Genomic DNA, 12633 nt, shown 5'->3' with positions numbered 1-12633 from the left:
GAGACAGCACCAGTATTGTATCCGCATGATGATGACGGTAGTGGCGGTGGTAACGATGATATATTATAATAATATTGACTAAGCCTAATGCATTGTGTTTCATGAACAATCATGTGATTATTTAAGATGTAGGCGTGATGTTTACACAAACAATGTCGTAATGTTCCTTTAATTTTGATGGCTGAAGATGCAGATTCCCTCTGTTCCAGTTCTTCCTCCCAATAATGCCCAATGATTTCCTCTCCACTATGCCCCTGTTTGAACTTAAGTGAATCATCTAGTCTACATAATGTTTGATGATATTTTTTCAGATTATTTTTGTAGACTACATAGGGCCTATAGTTGATTGTTTTATTATATTTTATTTATTATATTGCACCTAAAATGTTCATACATATTTACTACTATTGGTACAAATTATTTAGGCCTATATGAATATACTTTAGTTTTAAAACAGTGACGCTTCTCACAACCCTATCATTAACACATCCGTTGTATAATCTTATCACTGTTTATCTGTTCCTAAACTATCCTTTATTGCATGCCGACTTTGTTTTGGAATTAACTATATTTTACGCATTGTACATTATATCTTAATTATCATATAATGATCGTTTATCCAGCAATGACAATGACTACGGCAATAAGCCTAGTCAAATTGACCCGTGCTGGCGAGGCTATTGATCCGGGCCTGTATTTTTTTTGACAGAAACTTGCAATACTACAATTACAATACTATAATTTTTAAAAACATAAACACGTTTAACACTCTGCATTTCAGTGTGGTTTGTGGTCCGAAATACTGAGCTTGCACTAGACTTGCTGCAAGTCCCTTAATATTTTTATTCTCATTCTGGACAGCGCCACCAACGAGAAAGTTAATTTAGAGACTATTTAGAGACGGAATAAATGAAATCGAGTATGGGACGCCAATCACATTAGGTATGGCCGCACACTAAGCGCAATAAATAGTGAGTAACCTAAGCCTGCACTCAAAATATGCAGTTCTCGTAAGCGCTCGTGAGTGATCTCGCCGCTTATGCCTATCTAGTATAGAATTCTTTTAGTCTTGCTAATTTGTCCAATAGATGAAATATTTAGACGTACCGGCTTTTAAAAAAATGTGAGTGCAAGACAAAATTCTGGCTTGTGTGGGAAATTTAAATGCAGTAGTAGGCTTTGTTCTATTTAGTGACTACGATCAACAATTTGACATTAGTATATAGGCAACTCTTATTAAACAAAATTTTAAGGAAACGACAACTTGCAAGATATTTCATAAATCATTTCATTTATTAGGTAGACAAGGAAACCGCGTGTAAGATGAAATACAAAAGAAAAATGTCCTTAGTACTTACAATTCATAAAATAAGAAAAAGCAACTTTGGATAGGCCTGGTTTTTGAGTATAAAAACACCATTATTTTTGGAATTGTATTCCATGGTATGTACGTTGGATACACACATACAAACACAAACGAGGCCATTATTAAATCTGAAAATTAATTATTTATTCTAGAATTGTACTTTGTAATTATTTGAGTGAACAAAAAAAAAATCTGGATAATAAAGGTTAACTATCTAAACTTTTCTAAAACTATGATAACCATAATACATGAATTTAATCTGAACTATGATAACCATAATACATGAATTTAATCTGAATGGCAATAAATATTGTTGGAACATCTAAAAACATAATTACTAGGGAAAACGTGTATATCTTGAGATTTCTTATAATAAATCCCGAGCTCAGAACTTTTAAAGCAAGGCTTGCACTGTTCAAGGATTTATTTTTCTGTTTCTTAACATTTCACCTGAATTTTGAAAGTTCCTGCAGACCGATTGTCAATGACAGTTGGACCGTCAAAAAAATAATTTAAAAAAACGACATATTTTTTATTTAAATCAGGGTCAAACAATTTTTTTACATTTATACAATTTACACAACTGAATTTGATAAGTTGAAAGACTTAAAACGAAATTCTCTTGTCCTCTTTGGCTCATAGTTTTCTGAAGTCTCTCGACATTCATTATAATAGCATAATTATTATTATATTTATTATACTACCAGCACATACTGAGTTTTTATGTCCGCTTAAGGCCCTGTTCAGACTATGAAATTATATTTGAAAAAAAAATGTGACATGCCTAAATATGGTCATGATGACATCACATCATGACCACATAAAGGCACATCATGACCACATATGGGCATACAACAATTTTTTGTCAAAGAAAATTTGATAGTGTGGAAAGAGCTTAAGATCAAAGGATTCAGATTCTAAACTTTAGTCATTCAGAATACCACAATCAACAAGAATCGCAGCCGCAACCATAAGTTTCAGAATGCTTTATTTGTACCAAAAAAAATGTATAGCAAATAATTTGTTCAGATTAAATGAAAACAAATCCCGTCAAACAAAAACCCGTAGGACTAATTTATGACAATGTTCTCCGACGAATTCAACAAGATCTTCCTGTTGGAGTTGTACCCGTTGGAAATTGTAGTCAACATGATTCGCCTACGTTCCTCATCTATTTTGATTGCACAGTCGTATAGCGTACCGTAAATACGTTGAGTGAAAGATTGCGGGTTTGGTAGACTTAATAATGCCGTCGGATTCATGTATAGTTATTCGCATTCGACAGATACCCGCGTAAAGATAGTTTTATCAACCGGTGTTAATTGACAGTCATTTCGGAATATTTTCACAATACTTGATATTTCCAAAGAGATTCATTCTTTTCATCATGACAATCTATTGGTGGTGACATACCCATTTGCGCTGCTGCCATATTGCTCATGGAAGGTGGAGGTGGTAGCTGTGAGGGCGTGGTAACCATATGATTGTTTGTCATCGAATGGCTCATTTGATTCATGTGATTGAGTGAAGCGCCTCCGTACTGTGGCATTGCTGAAAGATAATCGATGCTGCCATAGAATGGCGAGCTTTGATAGTTTTGTTGGTAACCAGTCGGCTGGCTACTGGCCATATAAGAAGGATGCATACAACTGTTACTATTTACTAGGGCCGTTTCACTCATTGGCATTGGAGTTACTGGAATTGAGGCTGGGCTCCAAATGCTATTATTGTTTGGCATCGTTGTCACGGGCGATTTGTAGCCATCACTTGTTGGAGTTTCTCTAGTCGGTGACTTCTTTTTGGCTGGCCTCGGCTTGGTCTGACCACCGTTTTGTTGCTGTTGTTGCTGTTGTCTACATTTGGCGCGTCTGTTCTTGAACCATACCTTTGGGGGAAAATATTGAAGTTAGAAAAAAAAACATTTTTTACTAAGGAAACATAAACGGAACAACATTCAACAAATGTGACGCTTAAATATTACCGTACATGATTAAATCATAAAAATCGTTCATTTACATAATATTTTTTTTTTCAACCATATAGGCCTAGTCCTTATTTTTATAGCCTATGCTAAATTTCTTTCCTTTTTTTCCAGTACAACTTTTAAAAACCATTATTGAAAGTAGGATACTTATGTGATTATGTTGAATGAACAAATTGGAAATTTAACTTTTGATGGTTTCTTAATATTTTAGAGTTGCAGTGCGGTATATCTGAAGAATTTGGTACAGTATTCAATTGTGTGCCAAACAAAAGATAAGGAATAACGCCTTCTAGTATCTTGAATAAGGTGTTGACGATGAATTAAGTCACTTTTTATTGTGACATTTGGCTTTTGAAGTGTTCATAAGTTATGTTAAGCAGTTCATCACATATTACGTAATACTGTAGATCATGTATGTGGTGTTAAAAGCCATGCAAACATTTCTATGTTGACGCACTTGAAAAAGTATCTGACAAGTCAACACCTCATTGCTAGTTCATTTTCACACGGTTTGGGTGGGCATAAAAACTGGTCAGTCAGAGGGCCAAAGTGAACATTGACATTTATATGTGTTATTTTGCAACTTTATGACATGTATTGTATTACATTTAATTATTATTGTATTATTCTTTATTGATTATGTTTTACTGATGGTCTGCGCCGGGCCGTAATAAAACCAAAGGCCGAAACAATATTGTCGTCGGGGCGCACTTCATACCTGTGGTTTACAATTTGGTAACACATAGGCCTATTTGTATAATTACAAAATTTGTTGTATTTCAATTAGGAAACTAGAAATCATCTGGTTCGACCGAAAGAAACTTTTGTAAAATCAAGAGAAAATGTTTACAAGAAACTAAACGAGATTAAATACTAAAGTTGCTTTTCACAAAACCTATGAGTAATTGGTTTTCCCAAGTCTTTTAAAATGTTAAAATACTCTTAAGCCGACAAGACAGATAAAACAACAATAGCTATTGTTTGTCTAATTAGCAGTGCCAAGTGGTCGAAATAATTAGCTTGATTTACTAGTTCAATTCTCTACATCACCCGCACTCACAAAAAATCGATCAAGTTTTTTCCTTTTAATTTGCGCCTCTTACAATTGTAGATTTGAAATCGAATGCTTATACAATATATTATCAAGTGTAAGATATTTGGTTGTTTAATTATGTATATTGAGGGCCTATATAATGTAACCAGAAGCATCAACGTACCTGTACTCTAGATTCCGGTAAACTGATCTTTAATGCGACTTCTTCCCTCATAAAGATATCTGGATACCTAGTTTTTGAGAATAAATTTTCAAGTACATCTAATTGAGCTCGGGTAAATGTTGTTCGCTCTCGTCTCTGCTTTCTTTGAGTTCCTGTAGGAGAACAAATTTGGCCTACTAAAATTATAAAATTCATTACAATACAAAATAAATCAAATACATTTTTTTTAATAATACATTTTACCTTCAGTTTCTCCTATACCATTAGTATAGAGTTTTGACATATCTAGGCCAACGTATTTTTTTTTTTCACCTAGAAAAGTTTTTTTATTGGTGTTTTTTTTTGTTAATTATCAGTGCTATTTTATACTGCGAAATACAAATTGATCGACATTGCATCAGTATGAATCATCCAAGACAATAGCGTCTGTACTGGATAATTCATTCACACCCATACCATACATTACACACCCTTGTGCATTTTTTCGACGATTGTGCGCTCTCTATTCGAGGAAAACGAAACTTCTGACAAGTTATTTATGCCAAGTTGGAGTATCAATAATTAATTTCTTTTATTTTGGTAGAACAATATCGAGTCAAATTGAGGTGAATGAACGCGAATAACGACGGAGGAGGCTCCCAAGTTCCAATAAAATTGTTTTATTATTTGATTGATCAATTCGAATTCTAAGGTGGGTAACCGTGTTGGACTTTACAGCGCTAAACTGGATAGTTTGTTTCACCAAGGAGCTCTCTAAATCGAAAATTTTCATTTGGTTTAAATAAAGTTTGTTAGTCTGTAAAAACCGTCCATGAAAATATATGAAAAAAAATATATAAATACACAAATTTGAATGCTATAGATTTCTGTTTGAAGTTCCATTAATCTTGACAGAATTCTATTTGTTACTCTCTCAACAACGTTTGACCCGACTTTAGATAGTGTAGGCCTAAGCTTTCTGCATACGCTCGTCTGACCGTCAAGTGTGTTATTCCAAGAGTTGGAAGCCGGACACTATTGTAGCATTAGACACAGTTTAAGCAAACATTGTCGATAAATAACATAGTGTATGCGCTTTTTAATAACACGTAATAAATGTTTTATATAAAACTTACCATTCATTGATGGGTAACCCATAGCTAATGGATGGATGGATTCGCCATTAGACAAACTGATCCCATTTACTGAATACGGTGATTTAATGAACTCCGATTTAATTGGCGTTGGTAGTGACGGGATTGTGTAAGCCATTTCAAGACGTTCCAATTTCGATTGTTCTATCCTATAAATATCTGAAACAAAATATTGATCAAGATTTAAATTTAGGTTACTTCGGCCAAAAATTTCGATCTGAACTCTTCCCTGCCCAATGTTCAATTAAGTTGGCAAATGGGGTTTCCAACTTTTCTTAAAGCGAAAGTGAATAGTGGGGGACGAAATATGCATAACAATAGAAGATGATTAAGAGTTGCCTACTATCCTATTAAGAGCTCATCTATTGACAAACCACGTGATACCAAGACACACCAATGGGTTTTAACAAGCTATTGATTTTTCTTATCACGCATTGTCACATTTATAGGCACATTCAAATCAGGCCCTATTCACTGGCCCGGAATATTACCACCCTGGAATAATACCACCCAACCAATTCATTCGGTTTTATGTAGTTTTAAGTATGTAAATATGGTTTAAAAAAAATACAAGGTTAAGTAAATAAAATTTTATTTTATTTGAATGTGTGATGATAATTGAATAGTATTTTCATGGCAGCAAGATATTATTCTTAAAATTTTTTGTATGACTTGCATATGTTTTCTAAAGAATAATGTTATTTCATTTGTAGAAAGTTGCAGCCTAAGCGGCCCCAGAGCATTAAATTAAGTAAAAAAGAAACAGTAAAAAAGATTTATAAAAGTGGGATGACCTCCACAAAAGAGAGAGAGAGAAAAAAAACCAATTCGTATCATGTAGTTGGAAAATATTAAAAAGTAAAATGCAAATTAAATGAAATATTATCTTAATATGTATTGTGCACCACCAAAAACATTACCGTTGCTAATCACTTTTAAACTATTATTTATAAAGCATTTTCGTAATGATTAGTGAGGGCGCACTCCAAACTTAACCATAGAGAGAGCCAATACTGGTAACGGCTGTAATCATAGGCCAACAATGTATACCTGCCATAATTTAAGTAAATGCAGCTTCTGGATTCGCAGTCAAATGCAATTTAACTACCTTAATGTTACCTACGTGCATCGGCCTTAATATTTAATAATTCATATTATTACAGGGTCGTTCCATTGCCTGTTTTTAAATATGCTGCACCACTCGTGCCTAGACAAAATAATAATGAAAACTTGTTGAAATATCGAGCGATATTTTTCGACTGAAGCCACCTACGGCCCACCTTCTCGCTTTGTAATGTTTTGTTAGTAGGGGACACAATCGATTGTTGCTACTGTGTCCATGATTCGCGCGATCGATTGACATGGAATTTTAAATCACACCCCGTTGTCTATGATGAGACTATGCGCCCAATTTCCATCCAAATCTGCAACAATTTTCAATTGGACTCCTGGATGCAGGTTAAATTGAGGGGCCCGTCGTACCCCATTGGTCATTAAATTTCTAGTAGGATAATTCGATTCAGGAGATTAATAGCTACTACTAATAACTCGTATTATCCTATTAATTTGTTTAGTTTGCCTATATGATCACTTAATACATAAAATAAACAGTGAAGGTGGTATATATGTGTTACAACACTGACAAATCCCATGCTATTACTGTTGCATTTAGAACGGGAAGATTAACTGTGAATAACTTTTAGGAAAAGTGACACTAATTCCATATAATAATAGATAACTATTGAAAATTATTATCGTTATAAACCAATCGTGAAATACAATCCATTTTGACAATACAAATGAAAATACAAGGAAGTCATTCGTAAAGGTTGCACTGTCTCCAATAGGCCTACAGGAAATATGCCTAATAATACTTGGGGGCTACTATTCCACCTAAAGAAAATAGTTTGATATCTACATATATTTTCCCTGATTATACTTTAATGAAAACATTTTAAATAGAAAGAATTGTAAACATCGCAACTGCCTCAATTGCAAGCAATATAAAATCATACTAATTAAATAGATAAAAGTAAGTTAACTACTGGTAGTTGTTTTAAACATTGATATTTTAAATATGTCTGTCATCTCCTGTTTACTGGCATGCACAGGCCTACCATAAACACTGGCAGCGAAATAGCGAAAGCGGAGAATTTAAATTAAATCTACGTCCTTTTGGCGAATGAGCGCTATTAGATTGACCATGTGCGATCTATATCGGAACACATTATCCGTACAAAATCTCGATAGATTCTCATCCAAGTTTACCACTTGATACCTCCAAAGCCGATGCATTGGAGATGTATCGCGTGTCGATTTCACTTGTACGTGAATATGATATATATACATTTCACAATATAAAGATTTATTTGTAGTAATTGAGGAATGCATAATGATAGTTATTGTGTTGTCTTCGGAGTTCAATCAATCGCCGCCTTTTCAAGTGCCGTAACCTAATTAAGCCATCATCAATTTATCGTAATAAAGGATAAACACCCGCAACTCGTTAACAATTAATTTAATAGAATGCTACCGTAAATTGGCAATGATTTGATTGAGTCAAGCACTATGAGATTTATCAATTCATTTTTCAGAAACGGCAAAATTACTGATGTGGCAATATGGAATGACGACTGCGAAGACGATCACGCGTAACCACAACCGACTACTCTACTTAATTAATCAAGCAATCTGGCACGAAATGAAACAAAATTAATGACATCATGATATTCAAATTAATTGATATCGTTACAATTAAAATGATATATAAGAACGATACCTTAACTAAAATTACGCGCGATAAACCGGTGTCTTATCCACAATAAATGGTTTCAAACGGCCGTAAGTGTGCAAAGAGGAGGGGTTCATGGGGTTATTATTAAGTTATAACTTCGACAATGGATTAGCTGAGATGACTATTAAACCGTGCTTAGCTTATATACCATAAGTCACATGACTCTGGACACTAAAGTATACAAACACACAGGAACAGTTTTCAGAACCAAGGAAGGCGTGAACATTAACAATCAAACTGGGAAGCGTAAATAAAAATACCATGTTTTTAGCAGGTGGAGCGTGCACTTCTAACGGTTTATAAACTCCTGCCAAAGGGGTTCCAGCTGCCTACATATCCTTATAGTTAAGGCAGGGCCTACGCAGATGGGATAGAAAAAAATCATGTTAACCGTGAAAGTCAAAATTATTATTGACCTCTTAAAAACGCTTCAGTGCGCCACACGACCAATAGCGATTATACAAATCTCCAAAAAACACCTCATCCGAAATAATTTCTCTTTTATGTCCATAGAAATTGCGTTTCGTTCCCGTAAAATCCAGAGGTCATTTGCATTCTTGAAAAATTCATCAAAACGTCAATAAAAAGAAAATCTGTTAACTATTTTATACCTCCATGGTTAAATAAAGCGGGTACTAAGCAGGTGTCTTTGTAAATGACATTGCAGATTTTTATATTATATTCCTTTGCTTTGTTTTATTTTTAAAATCACATTCATTTAAATGTCAATGTTTTAGTTTTTTGAAGTCTACATTTTTAATTAAGATGAAGATTATTTGACAAATTTCTAAATTTATCGAACGTTCCGACTTAGAATAGGCTAATCACAAAAATTAGGCCTATATTTTTTTAAAAGTGCGGTTGAGTGTAATATAGTACTGTATTAGGGAAAATCTTTGTTAGATACGGTAGACTATATGTATTCTGTATTCAAAATTGGGAGTGGATACTAATGTTAATATCGTTGCGGTTTTGTTTAATTTAATATATAAAACCTAATTTCTTTTCAATATACATTACAGTATCTTGTGCATATGAACGTAATGCATAATTAATATAAATTCTGATTCATCATTTGCACCTATTCTTCCAATCTCTACACTGATATATGAATGAATAATGAATGTTGCTACTGTATCCTTAGGTTGACTTGTTTCAAGACGGAATATATTCATACTAGTGAATACGGTAACAATCATAAAGAAATCCCTCAATACACTCACTAATACTGTTCTGTATCAGCTCAATTCATTAAACTTCGTATTTTTTTTGTTCTATTTATTAGTATTACAAATAATCCACATCAAGAAATGTAGTGCGAATATAATAGGCCTACATTATTATGTAAATTATAAGCTTGCATCTAGCAATGTGTGTTTCAATTTGTATTCCTTTTTATTTTGACTAATGCGGTCTCTATTTATACTACTATACATTATTATTTCCTATCATGGATGATCAGAAATTGGAATAATATATGATACAAATATCTTCTCTTAAAACTGAGCGTGACATGAGCTAAGATATAAAATTCAATTAGAGACCCAAGTTCCTACTGACTTTCTTGATCGGTATCTGTGAATTTCTTTTATCACATAGGCCCTACATTACTTTATCAACAACGTGTGTTTGAAACATTTTTTGAACGAAGGTTAAATGTTTGTTTAGCTATTAGCGTTACGATGCACCATTTGGCTAGTAAATGCAGTGTTTGTTTTTACATAATGTTAGGTAATAATTTGTGATTTGCAATCGGCACGAATACTGGTATGATTACAGTTGCAGATATTGTTGCTGATAAATACACCTACACGACGTCAACAACGGATAGATATTTTGATAACCATATAGCAAAGTCACATGATCCACCCCCACCCATTCTAAGCCTAACCCAGCAATGCTAAAACAGGGTACATTATCATAACTTAACTTAAATCTTTTCTTTTTTTTCTCATTTTAAATAAACTCAATAACTGCTTTTTTCCCGTCCCTCACAGGCCGGCACTTATTTTTTGGGGCCACTGTCTCGATTACAACTCCTGAGCACCCGGTCGTCTATGGCAGGGCAAATGTGTTTCCCGTTCCTTTGTTCGAGCCACCTAGACAGAGGTCTGGAAATGCGCCAGGGTGGTGATGGATGGTGACCCCGAAGAGTATTTGCATCTTATTTTGCCTATCTTTCCCATCAATGTCTGGTCTGACACAAATAAATATACATTAAGATTAAATAAATAATTAAAATTAATTAATTCACATAATAATGCGGAAAATGGCTACATGTACACTCGGCAGGTGGAAAACGGCGACGCGAGCACCCCTACTAGAGGTGACATCATCATCATTATTTTTTTTAATTATTATTTATTATTATTATTTATTATTATTATTATTATTTATTATTATTATTATTTATTATTATTATTTTTATTATTATTATTATTATTATTTATTATTATCATCATTAATTATTATTATTATCATTATTATTATTATCATTATCATTATTATCATTATTATCATCATTATCATCATCATCATCATCATCATCATTATCATCATCATCATCATCATCATCATCATCATCATCATTATCATCATCATTATCATTATTATTATTATTATATGAACTAATCCTAATAACTGGTGTCTTTCTGATGACACCGCGCTTAGTTAGCCTGTCTGGCAATGACGCCTGACCATTAAAAGGCTAGTACACGACGCTTTACGAATATGCGGTTAGAGTCCCGTGACGTATGTATAGTACCTATTTACCTTCAATCACAATTGACTTAATTACCTTTAATGTCGATAAATTTATTTTTTGGGCTACAAAGTTAGAAAATATATCTTTCTCAAAGCAAAATAAACACGTCTATAAATTCCATAATCAACTACACTGGCATCAGATCAATTAGACCGAATTAATTTGTCCTAATTCTAGCCATACCAAATGTGTGTTGTGAAAATTAATGTGGGCAACCATCTTTTGTGAATAAAAAATAGGAGCCTAATATCCACTTAAAATAAACGGGACTAGTGGGGGAAACTTCACACTGGAAACGCTACCGATTATGGAACAGAAGCGGCAAAATTCGATATCAAACCAACATTGAACCAACTAAGTATTAATCAGGAAAATTTAACTGTTCCCTGGTATTAATTCAGTAGTCATTGGTCGGCCTCCGTAACAAAAACTACCAGTTGCTACCACATATCTGGCCTACAGTATATATGATATGAATGACCTGTTTCTTCATGAAATGGCAGACAGTGTATACCTTTGCCGATTACGCATCGATTTAGTATATATGATTTGTTTTATTATCGCACATGTTATTGGCATTGCACTATTTGGGAGAAGGCCATTGCTATACTAAAATAATGCGACAACTTTACCGCTATCGATCGAAGGTTGGGTTGTCCCCAGCAGATATAAAAAGAATGAACATAATTTTACATTTCATTATATATGTATATATAGGCCTATATAAAATTACTATTATATATATGATATTTACACCCGATTATTGTATTACAAAATAAATATATATATGCACACGCACACACCTATAATTTTATATACTGTTTAATATATTGTATATAATAATAGGTTGCCTTAGCACAAAAGAAGTGCTGATGTATTTGTGAATACTGTATATATAATGTACAATTTATGAAGTCACACACTTTATGTACATATTATATATACATACACATTATATATACACACAAAAACTGGAAGATGTTAGGCTTACTTTAAATATTTTGAGATATATATATATATAGGTATATATATATATACCTATATATATACATATATATACCTATATATATGCATATGTATGTATTTATATACATATATATGTATATATATGATAATATATATATATGTATATGATAATGCGAAAACACAGGGATGAACAGTGGAACAAACCTTTTTGATTAAGGAAACGAATATTAATATAATATATACATATCAGATGGTATATGTATATATATAATATATACATATACCATCTGATGAAGGACTATCTTCATTAATAAAATCTGGCAAATGTATATCTTGTTCCAGAGTTTCATTTGATATACATTTTATATATGTATATATATATATATATATATATATATATATATATATA

At 33.0% G+C, this 12633-nt stretch overlaps 1 protein-coding gene across 7 annotated transcripts in view; it reads right to left on the bottom strand.

The window, feature by feature from the left end:
* Positions 1–1272: 1272 nt before the first annotated feature.
* Positions 1273–12633, bottom strand: part of LOC117107729 (homeobox protein OTX-like) — a 21949-nt gene continuing 10588 nt past the window's right edge. For 5 of the 7 annotated variants that reach the window (XM_033249471.1, XM_033249473.1, XM_033249477.1 and 2 more), the window contains exons 2-4: positions 5683–5859; positions 4568–4740; positions 1273–3251 (exon numbers count right to left, since the gene is read on the bottom strand). In XM_033249471.1, the coding sequence (XP_033105362.1) occupies positions 2712–3251; positions 4568–4740; positions 5683–5859 (890 nt within the window). In that variant the 3' untranslated portion in view covers positions 1273–2711. The remainder of the gene's footprint in view (positions 3252–4567; positions 4741–5682; positions 5860–12633) is intronic. The other 2 variants (XM_033249474.1, XM_033249478.1) reach the window with 1 other exon arrangement.

The sequence above is a fragment of the Anneissia japonica genome, unplaced genomic scaffold, assembly GCF_011630105.1.
Source record: "Anneissia japonica isolate Jap-2015-1 unplaced genomic scaffold, ASM1163010v1 scaffold287871_len1641731_cov197, whole genome shotgun sequence".
Lineage (NCBI taxonomy): Eukaryota > Metazoa > Echinodermata > Crinoidea > Comatulida > Comatulidae > Anneissia > Anneissia japonica.
This window is presented reverse-complemented; position numbering and strand designations above follow the sequence as displayed.